The sequence below is a fragment of the Puntigrus tetrazona genome, chromosome 19, assembly GCF_018831695.1.
Source record: "Puntigrus tetrazona isolate hp1 chromosome 19, ASM1883169v1, whole genome shotgun sequence".
NCBI lineage: Eukaryota > Metazoa > Chordata > Actinopteri > Cypriniformes > Cyprinidae > Puntigrus > Puntigrus tetrazona.
In genome coordinates, this window is record NC_056717.1 from 10,483,048 (window position 1) to 10,502,650 (window position 19,603).

The 19,603-nt window shown below is 39.1% G+C and overlaps 1 protein-coding gene across 29 annotated transcripts in view; it reads right to left on the minus strand.

Moving 5' to 3' along the window:
• Window positions 1–19,603, minus strand: part of macf1a (microtubule actin crosslinking factor 1a) — a 150,254-nt gene that overhangs the window by 55,133 nt on the left and 75,518 nt on the right. For 18 of the 29 annotated variants that reach the window (XM_043217109.1, XM_043217108.1, XM_043217111.1 and 15 more), the window contains 22 exons: window positions 19,489–19,566; window positions 18,945–19,106; window positions 18,609–18,713; window positions 17,928–18,023; window positions 17,718–17,843; window positions 16,255–16,407; window positions 15,482–15,493; window positions 14,584–14,738; window positions 13,739–13,865; window positions 13,472–13,655; window positions 13,212–13,378; window positions 12,445–12,623; window positions 12,203–12,341; window positions 11,451–11,644; window positions 11,214–11,373; window positions 11,047–11,130; window positions 10,806–10,913; window positions 10,600–10,698; window positions 10,371–10,490; window positions 10,158–10,249; window positions 9,286–9,421; window positions 6–7,535 (listed from right to left, as the gene is read on the minus strand). In XM_043217109.1, coding sequence (XP_043073044.1) covers window positions 6–7,535; window positions 9,286–9,421; window positions 10,158–10,249; window positions 10,371–10,490; window positions 10,600–10,698; window positions 10,806–10,913; window positions 11,047–11,130; window positions 11,214–11,373; window positions 11,451–11,644; window positions 12,203–12,341; window positions 12,445–12,623; window positions 13,212–13,378; window positions 13,472–13,655; window positions 13,739–13,865; window positions 14,584–14,738; window positions 15,482–15,493; window positions 16,255–16,407; window positions 17,718–17,843; window positions 17,928–18,023; window positions 18,609–18,713; window positions 18,945–19,106; window positions 19,489–19,566 — 10,206 coding nt within the window. The remainder of the gene's footprint in view (window positions 1–5; window positions 7,536–9,285; window positions 9,422–10,157; window positions 10,250–10,370; window positions 10,491–10,599; window positions 10,699–10,805; window positions 10,914–11,046; window positions 11,131–11,213; window positions 11,374–11,450; window positions 11,645–12,202; window positions 12,342–12,444; window positions 12,624–13,211; window positions 13,379–13,471; window positions 13,656–13,738; window positions 13,866–14,583; window positions 14,739–15,481; window positions 15,494–16,254; window positions 16,408–17,717; window positions 17,844–17,927; window positions 18,024–18,608; window positions 18,714–18,944; window positions 19,107–19,488; window positions 19,567–19,603) is intronic. The other 11 variants (XM_043217120.1, XM_043217118.1, XM_043217124.1 and 8 more) reach the window with 2 other exon arrangements.

Genomic DNA, 19,603 nt, shown 5'->3' on the forward strand with positions numbered 1-19,603 from the left:
TTTACCTTGCTAGCTCTTGTAGTGTCTTTGCTTATTTGTTCAATATTCATTTGAATTTCTCCAGGTTGACTTTCCACTAAAGCCACTGCATATTCTTCTACCTCATCTTTCCGTTTGGTATCAGACTCTGTTATCGCATCCATAAGGGGTAGACCAGAAACTTTACATTTTTGGATAGAAGGTTCATCTGTGGCTTCATAATCACTAAAAGGGGGCTCCTCGATTCTTTCTTGATGAACTACACTGCTTAATTCTTTCACTGCTGATTGGGTGTTTTGTAAAGGAGTATGCACTTCTCTTGATAAAAGTGCTCTGGAGTCGTTTGCTGCTGGAATGTCAAAGACACATTTGAGGGGTATTGATTTAGCAGTTTCATGGCTGTCGGTTACTGCAGTGGATGATGGCAGGGTTACTTCAACTGTAGGGCTTATCAACTTTTCATCTCTATGTAATGGCTCAATGCTTTGTTGTTCTGCAGGTCTTTCTTTGGCTACCTCTTCTAAATTCTGGATGTTCACAGTGTTATCAGATGTTTTCACAGATGGAATATTCTGATTCATATCATCTCCGCTTAATCCTGTGTTTGTATGCTTGTCATGCTGATCTTCCGGTTTTTGAAGCTGTGCTTTAGCTGAGATGCATGGATCAATATCAGACTTGGGTAAAAGATTCTCTACAACATTTGGCACTGGCCTTTCAATCCTTTCATTACCTTCTTGTCCCGTCTGGTGTAGTTTGCTGTCCTTAGTCTTACTTTGAGGAGGCTTAGTGCTGGTCTTCTCTACAACAGTTTCCTCTTGGGTGGTAATGCGGTATTCTCCGTAACTAGCTACTTGACGCATCGCTTCTAATTCTTCAGCAGCTTGTTTTTCACTCACTCCTCGCTCAAACACCTTCCTAAGAATGCTTTCCTTAGCTTTCATCAAAAGCATTTCCTTCTGTGCCATTGCCTGATTGGCTTTCTCAAGTTGATTCAAACTTTCTTTCTCATCAGGCTGATTGCTCTGAGGTTGGACCTCTTGGATCACAGTTTGCTCTTTCTCAATCTCATCATCTCTTTTCTCTACACCTTCTGTTTCAACAATACAAACTTGCTTAACTTTTTTACTTTTGCTTTTCTTCTTTCTCTTCTTTTCAGATACCTCAGAGCCAAGTTCCTTAAAGACCGCAATAGCTTCCTGACTCGGGTCTGTTTCTGCCATGTAAGTCATGACACTGTGCTGAGTCTTCTCTTTTTGTTTTTCATTGGTTTCATGATCAGACTCACATTTGGGGGTTTTAGCTTCATTGGCAGTTCGATCCACACCTATTTCCAATTTGCCTTGCACAGACTCATCACTCCCTGTCACAGGTGCAGTGCTACTTCCATGGGTTTTCTTTGATTGCTGTACTTCCACCACATTTTCTTTGTTGTCTTTCATAATACACTTTTGATTAGTGGTAAAGCCATCTTGTCTATCAACCTCTGCATTTTCTACAGGTGAAACTTTGTCTGAGGTTTCTGAAACTTGTAGCTGTACATCACTTTTCATTTGAACTTGCTTGGCATTTTTTCCTTTGCCTTTCTTCTTTCCTGATACCTTAACTGGCCTTGTGGTTGTAGAAGCATAAGGGTCCAATCCAGTCTCTTGGCTGTCCTTGATTTTCTCTGGTTTGGACACAGACTGATCTGCTTCTAACTTGAAACTATGCCCCTCTATTTGCTCTATAGATGAGGTTTGTTCCTTGTTTTGCAAGCCATCGTTGCCATTTGAGAAACTGACTTCAGAGATTGCAGGTTCACTTACTGTCTGCCTTTGGATCTCTGTCTCCCCTTTAGCTTGTTCGTTAGTTTGGATTTGTTCTTTGTTGTTATCACTGCTTTCTGTTAAAATGGCAGTAGTAACTGCAAATATATCTGTCTGTCTCTGAATTTCCATATCTCTGGGGTGGTCAAGTAAGGCTGTTGAATTATTAACTTCCACCTTTTGCCATTTGAAATCAGACATCTCCTCAAATTGCTGAGGGCTTTGGATTGGATGTGATTTGATATGTTCACTTTCTGTGGGCTTTATCTCTTTAATGGCATGTTGAAGTCTTTTTTCTGCTTTAAAGGTAAATTCTGTCAGAACCTCCAATGATGTATCATTGCTGTCCTGCATCACGGCATCGACCAATTGTTCCTTACTTTCAAAATCAGGACGGATGTCAAAAGATTCAAGCTCTTCCTTCTCTTGAAGATCTGCATCTTTTATTTCAGCCTCTGTAAGATATGATGATGGTGGTGATGGTATACTCAATGGAACAAAAAAACTAGATGTTCCTTTTGTTGAGGAGACTGATATTTTGGAACTTTTCTTCCCATCTTCATCTACAAGGCCCATGGTGTGTTGAAGTTCTGCAGCCATTTCAGTAGAAATTAGCCCATATTCAATTGCTTCAGTAAATTTGGAGACCTTCTGCCCACTGGCTGGATTGATCAACCCCCCTTTTAAGAGTTGATTTGTAGCAATACATTTAGCCATGTCTTTATCAACTAAGCCTTTATTTATGGCCTCTGGAAGAGGCAAACGCTCTCCATTGTAAATGTTAATGATACCTCCTGTGTCAGCTTGACTCTGCAATATTCTCACTGCTGGTATGGGATCTATTTGGCCTGCCTTAATTGCCTGTGGTAAAGTCATCATTTCATCAGTTTCTTTATGACGAACACCCCTGAAAGGTCTCACCTCAAGAAATCTCTGTCGTGTCTCAATGTCAATTTTACCCTGATTTATCAGTTCAGAATAGGATACAATACAAGCTTTATGAGGATCCAACAATCCACTTTTCACACTGGATGAGCCCATAGCTTTATTTGCTGTTTCTTCATCTAGGAGCCCTTTAGACACAGCTTCACTCAGAGTAATCCTACTTTTTGATGCATCATCATAAATAGAACCTGAAGAGGCTTGAAGGAGTGAAGTTTTTTGATCCAAACTACTTGGTTCTTGGTCTCTGAATGCCTTTTCAAGTTCCATTAACTTTGGCGCAATTGTGTGATCTATGAGACCCAGGTGTAGAGCATCCACAACAGCAAGGCGAACACCAGAACCAGGATACACAATGCCACCTTCTGCAACCTGCTGCAGTAAAATTGACTCAGCCTCATCTTGTCCAATTAAGCCAGTTTGAAGGGCTTGTTCCAGTGGGACAGCCTTTTTGGTTTTGGGGTCCATCACTCCTTTCATTTGTAACTGTAGTGCCAACTTGGTTTGCACTGCATTTGGATCTGAACATTTTCCCCGGCATGACTTTTCCAGTGCAAGAAGCTTCTCCTTCCTACCCTCTTCTATCAGCCCAAGGTTGGCTGCAAGGGTAACTGATAATTTCTTTTCTCTATGCAGATCAACTATTCCCCCTGACACAACCTGGGCTTCAAGAAGACGATAAGCCGTATTTGAGTCCAACAGGCCTGCCTCAGCAGCATCCTTTATTGAGCAGTGCCGACCATGCTCCACATCAATCACACCGGCTAAATTTCTTTCTGAATGAAGCACAGAGGCCATCAAGTCCTCATCCAACAGGCCTTCTTGCATCACATCGCCAACACTAAGTGACTTACAGGCATTAATATCCAGAAAACCACCAAAGAGACCAGCTTTTTCCATAAGCTTAATAGCTGTGTGCCCTGGAAGCAAACCCTGTGCCACAGCTTTATCCAAGATAACTTTTTGGTCACCTACAGTTACAAGACCCCCTTGCTGCAGTTCCATAGCCATACTCTCAAGCTTCACATCATCATCACTTAGTTTCACTGTCAAAATCTTCATTTCTGAAGGGGAAATTTCTTTCTCAAATATTCTTTTGTTTTCCTTTTGTTCAGCATTTTTCTTTAATTCATCTGACTGCTTTGCTCTCTTGGCTTCATCTAGTTCAATGTTTAGTTGATTGTATTGTCTTGCATTTACAGTATCTTGATTTGATGTAAGTGCACTGCTTTCAACAATGTCAAACATTTTTTGTTCTGTTACCTTTAGAAATATCCCACTATTATCTTCCTGTTCCAAGTGAAGCTTATTTTTAGGTTCATTTAGTGTTGAATCTATCATTTGACTTTGAGAGGGAGCCTTGTTATCAGTTATAGTATTTTGTAGGGTTGAGCTAGTATGAAAAGGCACTGTTAGGTTTATCCATGTTGACTGTGGAAAATACTCCTCTGTCCTTTCTATAGCCTCACCCACAACAATCTTTCTGCTGCCAATTTTACTTATATTAATATTGGGCTCTTCATCTTGTTCCAATGACAGAACATTCTTTTGCCTGTACTCTTCTTGTGAAGGTTCCATAAAGATTCTTTCTGAGGATGTCAAAAGTGCAATCTCTTCCTCTCCTCTTACTTTAGTGTCACACATTTCAGCATACTTCCTGTCAATTTCACTTGTTAATTGTTTGTTAATCTCAGATTCTTCACAAATCTCAGGTGAAGGCTCAATAAAAGATCCTTCTGTGTCTGTCAAGGGTGCAAGATTTCCCTCTGCTCTTTCTAACATCTTAACCTTACCCTTCGTAATCAAGGGTTCTTTATATTTTCCTGATGACAGAACTTTGTCTTGCTGAACAACTTGATGTGTGCCCTCCATAAAGGTTATATCTGAGCCTGTTAAAGCTTCAGCGTCTTCCTCTGGTCTTTCTATTGTCTCACCCATGTTAGTCTTGCTGACAGTTTCACCTTTTTTAATCTTGGGTTGCCCTAATGAAAGAACTTTCTCTTTTAAATTGTCTTTATTTAATGGTTCTATAAAAGCTCTACCTGCATGGGTCAAGGGTGCAAGATCTTCCTCTGCTCTTTCTCTCATCTGACCCATACCAGTGACATTGCAGGCAATTTTATCTTTTATAATAATGGGTTCTTCATATTTTCCTGATGACAGAACTTTGTCTTGCCAAACAACATCATGTGTAGGTTCTGTAAAGTTTATTTCTGAACCTGTTAAATCTTCTTTTGGTCTTTCTTTTGTCTCACCATTGGTCTTCTTGCTGAAAGTTTTATTGTTTTTAATCTTGGGTTCTTTATATTGTCCAGATGACATAGCTTTCTCTTGTAAGTTCTCTTCATTTAAAGGCACTATAAAAGTTGTAGCTGAGTCAGTCAAAGGTGTAAGATCTTCCTCTGCACTTTCTACTGTCTCACCTATATCAGTGTTAGTCCAGGCAATTTTACCTTTTAAAACTGTAAATTCATCACATTCTCTTGATGACAGAACTTTCTCTTGCCATGCATGTGAAGGCTCCATAAAAGTTCCTTCTGTGCCTGTCAAGGGTGCAAGTTCTTCCTCTGCTCTTTCTATCGTCTCACCCATCTCTGTGTTAATCCAGGCAATTTTACTTTTTAAAAACTTGGGGTTTTCATGTCTTCCTGGTGACAGAACTTTCTCCTTCAAGTTCTCTTCATGTGAAGGCACTATAAAGGCTATGTCTTTACCCGCCAAATGTGGAATATCTTTCTCTTCCAGTGTGATACTCTCACCCACATTAGTGTTACTGCTCTCAACTTCATCTTTTTTAATCTTGGGTTCTTTACATTCTCTTGATGATAGAACTTTCTCTTGCCAAACCTCTGCACGTGAAGGCTCTATGCAAGTTCGGTCAGTGCCTGTCATGCATGCAAGATCTTCTCCCGCTCCTTCAATAGCTCTATCCATGTCAGCATTTCTGCTGTCAGTGTCATCTTTTTTAATCTTAGGTTCTACATAGTCTCTTGATGACAAAAACTTTTCTTGTTGAATCTCTCGATTTGAAAGCTCTATGATGTTTGTTTTTGTCAATGGTGCAAGATCTTCTTCTGTTCTTTCTACTGCCTCTCCTGTATCAGTTATTTTGCAGGCGATTTTTCCTTTTATCTTGGGTTGTTCATAATCTTCAGATGATAGAACTTTCTCTTGCAAAACTACTTTAGGCAAAGGCTCTTTAAAGGTTCTCCCGGTGACCATCAAGGGTGCAAGATCTCCCCTTGCCATTTCTACAGTCTCTTCCATATAAGGTTCCCTACAGGGAATTTCAAATTTAAGTTCTTCATTGTTTTCCTCTTCAATCCCACTCATGGCTTTGCTGTCCAGTATAACTCTAACATTGTCAGAAAGTTCGACTGGTCTGGTAAGTTTTGCAGTTTTGACATTTCTACATATTAGTTCTACTAATTCTGGTTCTAACAGGACTAGGCGTTCTCCAGAGTGAGCATTAATGTAGCTGTGTTTCATCACTTGAGCGAGAAAGTGATTTTGCTCTTCTGATCTGCCTTCCTCTGTGATGGAAAAGTCATAATTGATATCTGCGTGTGTAGCAGGGGGTGATGAAGAATAGGCAGATCCAGAACTCAATCGCTTCGTATATGAGGAACTTGATGGAGACACATGGGGAAGAACATCTGGAACCTTGATGTGTTTTAGGATCTCCACTGCCTGTTGCTTAAGTATCTTCTCAGCTTGATGGAGAGGGACCACCTGTCCACTCTCAGGCAAATATACTGCACCAACAGAATGACGTTTTCTCAGTGCTTTTGCAGCAAGCTCTTTATTCACAACACCCTGCTGAAGTGCCTCACCTACAGGAAGCAGCTCCCCTGATTCTGGCCTTATTAGTGCCATAAAGGACTGGAGAGATTCCAGTACACGCAAGCCAATGCGAGGAGAGAGAAGGTCTCGTTTTATGGCCTCATCCAACTCTAAACGCTCCCCACTGACTGGATCTATTATTCCTCCTTTTTGTAACTGTCGTGTCATGATGGTGCAGGCCAAGTCCTGATCCATCAGGCCATGCCTGACAGCCTCATTAACAGTCAATCTGTGTCCCGAGCGGGGGTCTGTGATACCCCCAGCAAACAACTGAGCCTCTAGAAGTCGAACTGTTACATTTCGATCAATAAGCCCCTCTTGAACAGCTCGGAAAATTCCCACCTTTCTGCCAGAGCATAAGCAGACAGTTCCTCCTGGCTTCTGTTTAACTGGAAAGAAGCGCAGACCTGTCTCCTGATTGAGAACACATCGTTGTTGAAAGTCAGTCAGACTTAGTTTTTCTGCTGTATTTGGATCAATAAGTTCTCTTCGATGAAGACAGGATTGTAGCTTTTGACAAAGATCATGGCATAACAATCCCTTCTCCCTTGCATTATCTAGGCTGACCATTTCTCCACTTGAACCAGATTTCAGGCTGCCAGTGCTTATCTGCAGCTCAAGTATACGGAGCCCCAGTGGCTCCTTTATGACACCTTCTTTTACAGCAGTGGCTACAGATAATTCCTGACACTCTGCAAATTTTATCGTATTAACAAGACGAAGGGCAGTCTCTAACTCTTCCAGTGAATGGTAAGTATGTTTATCAATCAAACCACTGGAAAGACCCTTATCTAATGACAGTATATCAGGGGAGGCAGGCTGGAATAGACCACCCATGACAACTTGTGCCTCCAAAAGTACATGACAAGTGTCTTGGTCTAAGAGGCCATGCTGTGCTGCCTGAAAAACTGGAAAGGTTTCCATGGTGCCAAGGTCAATTACTCCAGCGATGATTTCTTGGCCCTATGGAAAGAAAAAAAAACATACATTTTAAAAATGCTTCCTTTTTGATTTTGCAGTGTATTTTTATTCACAGTTTAACTGGGAGGGAAAGAGAAAAATGCCCACCACCATAGCTGAAAAAACCTTAAATCAGCATAAAAAGCAATTAACTTGATACTAACACTCATGCATTTATCATTTAAAAAATAATTATAATAATAAAAATATATATAAATACCAAGTATCATCCTCCTTAAAAACCATTACATTTTCAACATGCAAAAAACATTTGGCAGCACAGCACTGCATTGTGCAAAAAATATATGCAAAAATACACAAACTGAACTTAAAAAAAAAACAAAACACTGAAAGGCCAAATAAAAGAGAAAACGGATCTTGAGAACGTATTGCTAGGTCAGAAAGAAAGCAACGGTAAGAGAGAAAGCAAGCACTACTTACCGTGTGAGGTGGTCCTTAGACGCACACACACTGACAGGCCGAGGGTTCGGCGGTTTGAGGCGCGATAGGGTGAGAAGCCGGATGTTAGCGATCTGCATGCCACACTCCAGCTGATATGCTGCCCGGGACTTACTATCTACATTATCATACCTCTATTGCTGAATTTCATACACTGAGTTTCTTTGAATATTTTTTAGACTTACCTATGAATGTGTGAAGATCTTGGTTGGCATATACGTATATATTTTTTTAATTACTAATCAACTAGTCTTGCATTAAGTCTGAGACATTTTTTCTTACACCCAATTCTGAGATGAGTCTTACATTTTCTCCCGGCAGCTGTTAGTGATTTTGAAGCAAAATGCTATTTAAATTGTAAAAATAATTACAGTATTAAAGACATGGACTGAAAACAGACAACATTACACATACATACAAACACACAAACAAACATAGCTGTGATCTGGACACATCATGCTCAAAGAGTGAGGTGGAGGTTTGCATAGCTGGCTTTTTGTGCTTAGTCTATACCAATCCCTAGGAAAAAATATTTTGATGACTGCTTTCTGATTAATCTTCCTTGTATATATCTGTAGCTTCTAGCCATTCAAACACAAAACATACCATTCTTCACACAGTAACCACTACATAATGGCTGATGTATGTACAGTATGGGTGCACAGTTCTACAATGTTTGTGATCGCATGTGGCAACAAAACAATATGAATGTAATGACAATTATGCCTTTACATTTACATGTTCATATGTGCCTTATTGAAATGAAATGAACTAAACTACAATGTGCATGTGGCTCCAATGGACACTAAAGTGGCTAAAGAAGCAGTTTCTTGTGCCAAAATGTCACATTATTCTACTCTAATGAGCCAATGAGTTGCGTTTAAGCAGATGTGCTCGATTAATAATGACAGTAAGGATGATGTTGGTGACATGATATCAGGCATGTTGTGGAAAATATGAACGATTTAGATTCACACCATGCTATTAATTGTTTATAACTGTTAAATGAGACAATGTCTATGAGATGTATGAACATGGTGATGAATGTTAAACCACACGTGACAGGCAACATAAAAAAAAACACACAAAAGTGATTCACTCGCTCTAGCTCACACGGACACACTGCTGTAGCATATCTCTAGCACACTGACAATACTTGACCACAACGAAGACCGCTATTTAAAGCAATATAATTCAGAAGCATTTCAAGACAAGCTTTTTGCTGTTGAAGCTCGCTTTGGCCAAGTTGAACACTGCTGTCACTGTTGACTTTCTCTTGCCCCTCTAACTCTACCTTGCGCTTCTCCTCTTTGGCCAGTTGCTCCTCCAGTTGTTGCAACTGTGCAGCAGAAGTGTCACACAATTGAGTGTAGGTGGCCGTCAGCTCATCCAGCTGGGAGACCACCTGTGCTCGCTCCTCAGGAGACAGCCTAGATAAATGCGCTTCATTAATAACAACGTATGTGTTTGTGTTTGAGTAAGTGCATACATATTTAACATATACATGAACTTAGGGGTGGATGTGGATATAGTGCAGTTGTTATAGTAGAACTATAGTTTACAAAACAACTCAAAGGGGCCTGGAGTTATTGTAAACTAAAACTAGGCCTGTCGCAATAATCAATATATTAACTTATCGCACAATATATATATACACATAACCTCAATAATTTCTGGTGATGCAATTTATAGCCATTACATTTACATACACATTTAATATATAGCCATTACTTTTACTTACAAATAATTATAAAAAACACAATAACATAAAAAAAGTTTTCTTTTTCTTTTTCTTTTCTAGTTATATATATTTTTTAATCCTTCTATAACAAAGTTTAATCTGCAGATATGGCCTTGTTTAGTGATCTGTGTCTTTGTGCATATAGAGATCTGACTGCTAAATAGGGACTGTGTTTTTCAGCAATAGTGTGCACCCTTACTTGTCAGAGAAAAAAAAAATCTGTAGATGGAAAAATCAAAAGTTCTTTGTGCATTTGTCTTTTTTCTACTTGTAAGCTGAAAGTGTGTAGGTCTATTCGTCTTAAAATGACAATAGTATTGCTTATTGCAATTACTTATGGGGCAATATATTGCACAAAAAAAATCAACTAAACTAAAACAATAAGTCTGAGAATAGCTATTGAAGGTCACAAAGTGAAAACTCACTTGCTGGCCTGTTTTGACATCAGGAAGACTTGGGTGCTCCTGATAGCTTCCGCAACTTCCTCTTTTTTAGCTGCTAACTGCTCACTAATAGCCTAGAAGTGAGAAAAATACAATATATTATATAAAGACACCTAACACATACAATCTACTCAGTGCTGACTGATCTGTAGTTAACAATTGGTAATATTCTAATAGACAACACTCGCAATTTACCTGCTGTGAAGCAATTGATGGCTCGCCAGATCTGCCAGCACGCTCCTGTAGGCCCTTGACCCAGCCAAGCAGCTCTGAGACCTGGCCCACTCGTGCCTGCCTCTCCTCTTCCACCTCTTTCTGTACCACAAAGGGAAAACACATTTAAGCATGCATTTTATTATGAAATCTGATGTTGTCTTTATACTATGTATACACTAAGTTAAATAAAAAACAAAGCGTAACACACCTCTTCCTCCTCTAGTCGCCGTAGTGCATCACTAATATACTTGACATGTTGCGTTGTCAGTGTTACCAGAGCTGTGTATCGTGTACGTAAATCCATAAACTAAGACACAGTAGAAATAAAATCATTTGAAGTCAACATGAAAACTAATTTAAATGTTCTAAATACATCAAATTAATGTAGTATGGGCCTGGGTTTTCTGCATTTACCTCCTGTGTGATGACATCTGATGAGGAGTGCATCCTTCTCCTTTTCACTGGAGATTTTTGAGTAGATTCAACAAAAGCTCTGAACGTCATAAGCTGGAGTTCATAGTCCTAATGCATACAATAGAAGACATTGTATGGTAAGAAGAAACATATATTGCGCAGCAAGCGTTTATGTTTCCATTTCTCCATAATGACTAGCATAAGCAGTAGCTGACACCAGTCACTTTGACAGAGCGCTCACCTTGACAGCAGCGCAGTACTGTTTAGAGTACGCCTGGCATTCATCCAGTTTGACCTGGTTCTGTTCTATCTCAGCCACCAAGGCCTACAGAAGAATAGACACTGAATCAAACACTGATCTGTTTTACAGCACATGGAATTATTCGTCAAATAAGTGTCATCTCTTACCGTTTGCTGTGCGAGCTGCTCTGACAAAGCTCTGCTGTCCGACTGCTCGGGTTGCGTGTTCTCCTGTTTTTCGGTGGTCTCCTCTATCCAGCGGATAAGAGAGTTGTGGCCTTCTCTGTACTGCTGCAGCACCGAACCCAGCATCTCCATATCAGCTTGCCTGTAGAACATTAAGCTTTGTTATAATCTGGAGTATTAAAGTGGAAATATTGGTAGTTTCACTTTGAAGCAACTCACCGTGTCTCCATTTGCCTGCGCACTCCACTCCACCTCTCCGTGAGCTGCTGCGCTTTCTCCTGGTAGCGGTCCAGTTCAGGGCTACGGTCAGGGTGCAGTTGGTTGAGCTGGTTTCCAACTTCTTTGGCTTGCTGGACTTCTAAACTCAGACTCGTGAATATGTGATCCTGCTCCTGCAGCTCTGAATGCCATTTCTGCAACAGCGTTTAAAACGCAATCAAGAAAGTTAACAGTAACGTCGCCTTTCCACTGTCTCCGTTTTCAGATATGATTTAAGCTTATGATCTAAACTTTTGCAATTTAAGTCACCAACCAGTTGTGATGGCGTTATTTAATGTAAAAATCCTGATAACATTACAAGGGGACCTCGGATCATGATCATGTCCAAAACAAAAAGCACTAGAAAATGTACTATGCAGTCATTTGTTTGTTTGGATCTTCAATATTTATATTTGTATTGTTCATTAATTTAACTTCAGTGAATAAGCAAAAGATAACTGCTTATGCGCAACCATTTTGAAGGATCTGTGCCACTGCTACTAGAAGGCTAAATGCAATTTTAGCAAATGACCGAGGTATTACTTTTTTTTGTAGCAAAATCCGCAACTAATAAAAATGTTTTTGAATAAAACAAATACTGTCTCATAAGGATAATATCAAATGAACAAATATTACTTTGGCGATTAGTTGGTTTGGTTGAGATATTAGTCAACTGCTAGCTATGAATGTGTGAAGCTGTCTTTGTCTCTCACATTTAACTGCTCTCCCAAGGCCTGGATCGCAGCAGTATCAGCAGGGACAATATCCTCTTCACTTAGTCGACTCTCATACTTTTTCACTTGACTTTCTGCAGCCTGCAGGCTTCTCATCAACACATCAACCGTCTTCAGTCTGGCAGAGGTAGAGAAACAGACACTCAAATTACGGTTGTCCCTAAGGCTATACAAGGCTATATACGGCTAATTAAAGTACATGAATGACTTTGTGTACTAACTTTTGCAGATAAACAGAGGAGAGAGAGTTGAGTTTCTCTATGTGCTCCACGGCCAGGTTGAGCTCAGAGCGGAGGACAGGCACACTGGAAGAGGTAGGTTTCTCCTCAAAGAAGCTCACGCAGCGACGAGACACCTCTCCCAAATCTGACTGAAGACCTTTCAGATCCTGCTGCAGCTTCTGGAAACCCATTCAAATATTTTTCAGACTACATTTGTGAATATATGAAATATAAATTGCATTTGCTATTAGTCCATGTAGTCCTAAAAGCAGACTAAATTAACTGACAAATTAAATGACATAAAAAATTTATATGAAATAAAAATGTAAACAAATATGCACATTTATAGTAAAATTACAAAAATATTGACAACTCAATGAGGCAACTAAATGAAATGCATCTAAATTGAAGCAATAAAAATAAATTATAAACAGTTATACAGAAATAAAAAAGCACATAAAACTATTAAAACTATCATTCAAATGAAAGCTAAAAACAAAAGTAAACGCTACCATTAATACATATTACAATAGTTAATAATACTAAATAATACTATAATTATAACCAATATGATCACTGTCAGCAACGCAGAATGTAAAAGCATTGTTGTATCATTTTTACAGTATTTTTTTTATAAATGTAGATTGTATATGGACTGGTTTATTTATTTAACTCAGCTATCTGCAATGAAGTGCAGATTTGAACTAATACACGGTTACTGAGGGGATTGACCAGTAGAGGGAGTAGTTGTTCTGATCACTCCTCACCTCTTGCTCTGCTATGTGAACTGCATTGTCTGCGGCGTCTCCCGATGCTGTGCTGGGGTGTGGAGTCTGCATGCCACGCATCAGTCTGCTCTCTGCATCCTCCAGATGGGACTTGATGCTCTGCAGCTCGGAGAGGTAAGCACGAGAGGCCAGCTCATCCTTTTCCACTAAAAGACGAAAAACAAACAAACAAAAAAAAAAAAAAACTTCACGTCATATGCTTTCATATCAAGTAATCAATTTACGCAGTAATATCTTACCTGTCTCCAAAGAGACCAGCAGTGTCTGGCAATGTTCACGGCAGTTCTCGGCTTCTCTCTCTAGCTCACGTCGTTCAGTTGGAGTGAAAAGGGAGCTCTCTCGACTGTCCGTAAGGAAGTCGGATAAGTGGACATCGAGGTTGTCCAAAACCTGCTGCCTCTCTGCTGGAGCCTGTAAGCGCATCTAGAGAAAGAGACAAATGTTTATGATAAACCGTTGCGATAAGAGGGTATATGGGAAAATTGGTGAAACTTTGTGGTACTAACTGTGTCCAGGCTCCAGGACGCAATATTTCGTATGTCTTTTTGCAGGTAGTGCCAAGAAACCACGCTCTTCATGTTAACATGCAGTAGGTGCCACAGAGACATCACATTCTGGTACATCTGCTCCATTCTATAGAGAAAAACCCCCCCAAAACTCTTAGATTTTATACAGGTGATTACGCAATAAAAAAAGCCAATATAGTATAACAGAAATACAATACAAAATGTATCCTATTTTTCATTCTTTTTAATTGGTGTTTGCGCTGTAGTGCACAATTCGTAATTCTAAATAAATAACAAAACAGAACAAAACAGTATTTTCCAAAGAGAAAAAGTTGTGTTTGCCCCCGTGTTATTTTAATATTTGTGGACATACCATTGTTTTATTTATTAATATTTTAAATTAGCTTTTATTTAAAAATTCTCAGTTTTCATTTTGACCAAGTCATTAGTCGTTTTGTTGTGTTTTTTTTTCATTTTTAAAATATTTATACTATATTTTAAGAATTCTTTGAACTATACTTCAACCTACACTTTATTAAAAAAAAAAAATCTTATTAGAATGTTTCAGTTTTTCCATCTAATATGTGTGTTTTATTTCAGCATTAATTCAGTTAACATTTAACATATTTTTTTATAGTTTTAATTTGCTAGGGTAGCAGCTGGTTTTTAAGGCAGACTGGGTGGCTACTTATTGGGTAAAAGTGAAAAAAGTGTGTGTAATTCATAGTATTTCTATGCCATACATTGTTTCACTTGAAAATATATCATGTTACACGAGACATATTCCTGCTTGTGTGTAAGATTAAAGTCTTTGCGAGGAGCCTGTGAGGTTCTGTGTTCTGTACCTGCTGGCAGTGTCGATGGACTCCTGATTAGGAGGAGGAATGCTGAAACACACAGATGGCACCATGGCCTCATTTCCTGTAGGACTGATGACCTTCCACTTAGTCCTCTGAGAGTTATCCTCCAGTACACACTCCTCTCCTCTGCTGATTGTGATCTAAGAAAGAAAGAAAGATGGAGACACAGAAAAAGGGGTGGAAAAAACATAATGGGTAAGGGAGAGAGGAATTGAAAAACTGAGCAAAAAAAGAAATAATGGTCATTGTTGATTACAAACTAAAAGGATTCAAAATATTAACCAAAGGATGAGGAATAAAATGTTAATGCTAATGGCCTTCATATGAGCTGAAATACATGAAATATGAATTTAATGGAAAAATGCCTTACTGCACTAACATATCTTTACAACTGACCTGGCACAAAAAATTATTCAGAAGCACCTTTTCACTTTTATGTCAAATTGCAGTTGCTTTTTCAGCCTACTTTTGCCCAGGCTAACATTAAAGCTAAAGGCCATCAAGGGCAACATAAAATGAAAAGCGAGCGATTAAGCAAATTAAAAAAATCTGGTTCAAAAAAAGTGAGAGCACTTTCTAGTGTCTCACCTCGACTCTCACCCTATCCCTTGCACACAGAGAACATTATGCTTTAAAACTAACAGAGGGTTACTACCTGCTTGTGACTGATAAATACAATATAATTAAAATGGCATCGCAAGTCAACATGCAACATGCTCCCACCATGGAAAATAGATGATTTATTGGGCTGGAAGAAAAACACCGAATTGACAGTTTTATGCGCTATTTCACATTAACAATGTAGAGGACGCCTTGAGTCCCTTGTGTGCAGGGCCAGGCCAGAGAGCAAAGGTCAGAGGAGGAGAACGGTCGGCAATAGTACCTGAGAGTTGGCCTTGCCCAGCCCCGCAGACACACATAAAGAGGAAGGGAGAAGGAAGGGAACAGAGAGAAAGACGGGGGTAAATGGAGGGAAAAAGGAAAAGGAGGAAAATTGGGGGAGGGCAGAGAAAAGGGGGGGTGGGACGGGGATAGGGAGGGAGAAAAAGATTACTTTTGGGCATTTAGCAGACCTCGTCTGACTGAGATAATATGATCAGGATAAGAAACAGGGCCACAGCTGGGAGAGTGAATGAGCGTTTATGAGTATTCTGCATTCAAACGAATATTCAATAAATGACAGCATCTCATTTCAGCATTTAAATAGAGTACGTGATGTGTGAAAGAAGAGCGCCTTATATTCAAATTGGCTTCAGATTAGATTATGCTATAGCATGTCTGATCATCGCTCATGATATGCCACACCTCCACTTTCCCAGGATTCTTTGCTACCACCTAAATGGGCGAACATAAGAAAGATCTTCTGGATATATTTTGGTCAATGGCACCTTTTTCGATTAATTACTACTCCAGGGTTTATGGCTAAATATGTGCGGATGGACTCTAGCTGGTAAAAGCTAACATATTTTTTGTTCAGGTGGGGTAGGAGTGGGCTACAAACGTAAAACTCAGAAAAACTGAATTAGGATCACTTTAATTTGCCACATGTGATCTTAGCTCAGTTTTTAAGAGCAAAAAACGATCAATGCAGGGTTGAGATGTGGTAAATTAAGGCAAAGCAAATTGTGATGGTGAGATATCTGGAGCATGTTATACCTCTATTTGTCGGTAGTCACAGATGGCACGAATTGGTGTGGTGGTGCCCAGGTTACTATCTGCACTGCGTGGACGGAGCTGGACTACAGACTTGGCTCGGCCTACAAGGCTGGCCACCGTGCTGCGGTATTCAATTAATTGTTCTTTCTCCTCCTGTAAAAAATAAAATGCATCGAAAAGTCAATCAAGCAGCCAAACAGATAACAGCAGTAAAATATGAAGAGTAACTTGACGTTGCACTATTAGTGGCCATAATTAATTTATGCTGTGAGCAAGAGTCAGAGCAAATGTTGTTCAATAAATATTTAAATGCATTAATCTGAATATTTTAAATAATTAGTTTTAATTCAGCCTCTGCGTAGTCAAAACTATTGGATTTTCTTTTATATATGTTCCTTGCTCTGTGTCAAATAAACTCATCATGAAACATGTTTTCTCTCACTACAGTAGATTAATGACCTTTGAAATAGCCTTAAGAAAATTAATGGCCATCACTGATATTTTTATCATTTGCTTAGCTATCATTGCAGTAAAATTAATGAGTATGTAGTATGACACTTCCATGAAAAGCTCAGAAGGGACTCATTAGTTCTGACTTCGGGAAGCAGAGGCCGACAGGAAGAGCTAATAACATTAGACTCGCTGCAAGAATTTAACATGTGATATTAAATTTGACTGCATATCAGCACGGGGTTAGAATTCATCAAACCCGCAGAGCTACAAATGGCAAACATGTAATATAAATTTGAGGGCTATCAATTGTTACTTGGCATATCTTGACATTTTGGAGACATCAAATGCTTAATTAAAAAAATTCAGGAAGAACAAGAAAAAAAATGGTTTATGAAATATTCATGTCAAAAATATTTTAAAGAAATAAAAATAAATAAAAAATATGCTGTACAAACATTTGATGATGCTTGTTTAATTATGAGCTAAATCAGCAGTTCCAGAACGTATTCTTAATATGATGGCATGATTCCTTTTTAAAGTAAATGAAGTACAGTACATTTTTAAAATGTTAAATACAGATCTGTGTGAATAATAGTCAGTGCTGGTGGATAACTAGGAATTAGTATTATTTTCACTAATTAAATTACTTTAAAATAAAAAATAAAAACATAATAATAATTAAGAGGACAATCCATCCCAGCTTTAATCAAATTTTAACTGCACTCATTCTCTTGTTGAACTCCAATGCACTTGTGCCAGACTGGGTCTCTCTTCCGTATGGCCAAAGAGGATATGCCCATCGCCCTGCCTGTGCCATCTGTCACATGTGAGGACACTCACCCCCACCTGTGCACTCACTGTGCTCAAATATTCTCATTCCTTAAAGTATAAATCTCCTATGACCAGCACTTTCTGAATTTTTATTCAATAATTAAAAATATAGTATGTAAAATATGTTTAAAGCTTGTTTTTTTTGTTTGTTTTTTTTTTACATAAGAATAAAGACCCACCATGGAGTCCTGCAGCAGGTCTTCCAGTCTACCGAGTCTACTGTTTTTATCACAGGTGTACTGTCTCTTAATGGTGTCTTGCAGTTGACGTAGATAGCTTTCACAGTCCCGCGCATCGCTCGTAAACTGTAAAACAAAAACATGTCATTAAAACCCCATGTTAAAAATGTAACTTTGAAAGCTATTCTATTGCAAAGCTTGACACAGTACCTGGAAGTAGGCAGTGTTGTCCTTGAGATGCTGCTCTACACATATGCAGAGCTCTTTGATCCACTGCCACTGCGTCTGCAGGGCAGCACTGTAGGCCTGTGATCAGAGGGGTCAAAAGGTCATGACTAAATTAGCAAACTATGGTTGTTTTTATACTAGCGCATAAAAATCAGATTTTTAGCTCACATCAGATAGAAACTGGTTGCACACATGTAAAGACAAAAATCTGCATGAGATGCGATTATTTTTAGAATCGATCTGGTTCATTCAGAATATATGCAATATCTGTTTTTCATTGAAATTCCCTAAAAAAATATCCCCTTGGTGCTACTGTATTTCAATAAAGAATCTACTAATGAACTGTAAATAAAACAACACATGAAAATTTACATTATTTTCTGTTCTTTATCAGTTTAGTTACATTTTGCGCCGCAAAACATCCATGATAGCTGTTGTCCATGGTAGTAAATAACAATGGCAACTCGACATGAATTATTTTAATCCTTTTAAAAGGCTTCCATGTGCTTTGTAAAGCAAATCACTGACAATCTTTTTGGCAGGGAATTAATGTCAACATATATCGGATACCAGTTGTGTCTGAAGTGAATGTAAATTAGCAGGCTAAAAAAACAGGTATGGTAAAAAGAGTCTTGTATTGTAAAAATGCAGCCAACAGCTCACCTCCACTGTTTGTTTGGCTGGGTGGTTCTCTTGACACAGGCGATCAGCTGTCTCCTGGAGAGAGTGCATCACTTCTTGTTTTTCCTCCAGCTCTGACCTCATATCCTGAGAGAGAGAAAGAAGACTATTGTAAACTTCAGATATTGCTCAAATCCAATGGAAGGGATAAAATCACTTGAAAAAGGATACGATCAATGCACAGAACCAGCTATTGTTCTACATGTCTTGTTTTTGATAATCCATTAAACTCGTTTTTATGTCAGAATGCAAAAAAACATCATTAAAGGGACATGTAGCTGCCGGAGGTACTGTGTTTTTCTATAGATGGAGCCTTACAGCATATTGCTCTCTTTTGGCAGCCATGTTGGTGTTGCTGTCGCTCCAGTCGAAGGCCAGCTCCTCCTCCTCCCTCTCATTGAGCCAGATCAGCTCCTCAGTGCAGTGGGACACAAAAGCTCGAAGGCTCTCTAGGCAACGCAGTCGCCATGACGAATGTTCCTGCGACAACACAAAACGACATTCATAACATTGGCCATATGACACGGGCAACCACTCAGTCTGATGCTTTTACCGAGGTAAGCAAAGCACCCTTGGCGAATTGGCCTCACAGGTCTTCTGAACAATTGCAGGTTTTCATGGAAAATTGATTCGGTTAAATTAAGGAGACATGTGTGGGTGTGGATTTATTGTCAAGAGCAGGTGTTTTACAGCACTCTTATGCATGTCACACTCAAGCATTCAGTATTCTGCTTTTGTAAGGACACACTCTGTCACACCCTGATGAGATTAGAGAACAGTAATATCCATAATGCACTGTATAATGAACTCAAATACACTCACATATGCCTGCTTATCATAATACTAAAGCCGAAAAACTCACCAGCAGTTTGCAATACTGGTTCTCCAGCTTGGATAGAGTCTCAGAGTAACTGCTACGTAAATTGGGCGCGACCCTTGACTGGGGGAAAGAGAGAACACGAAGAAATCAATTATTG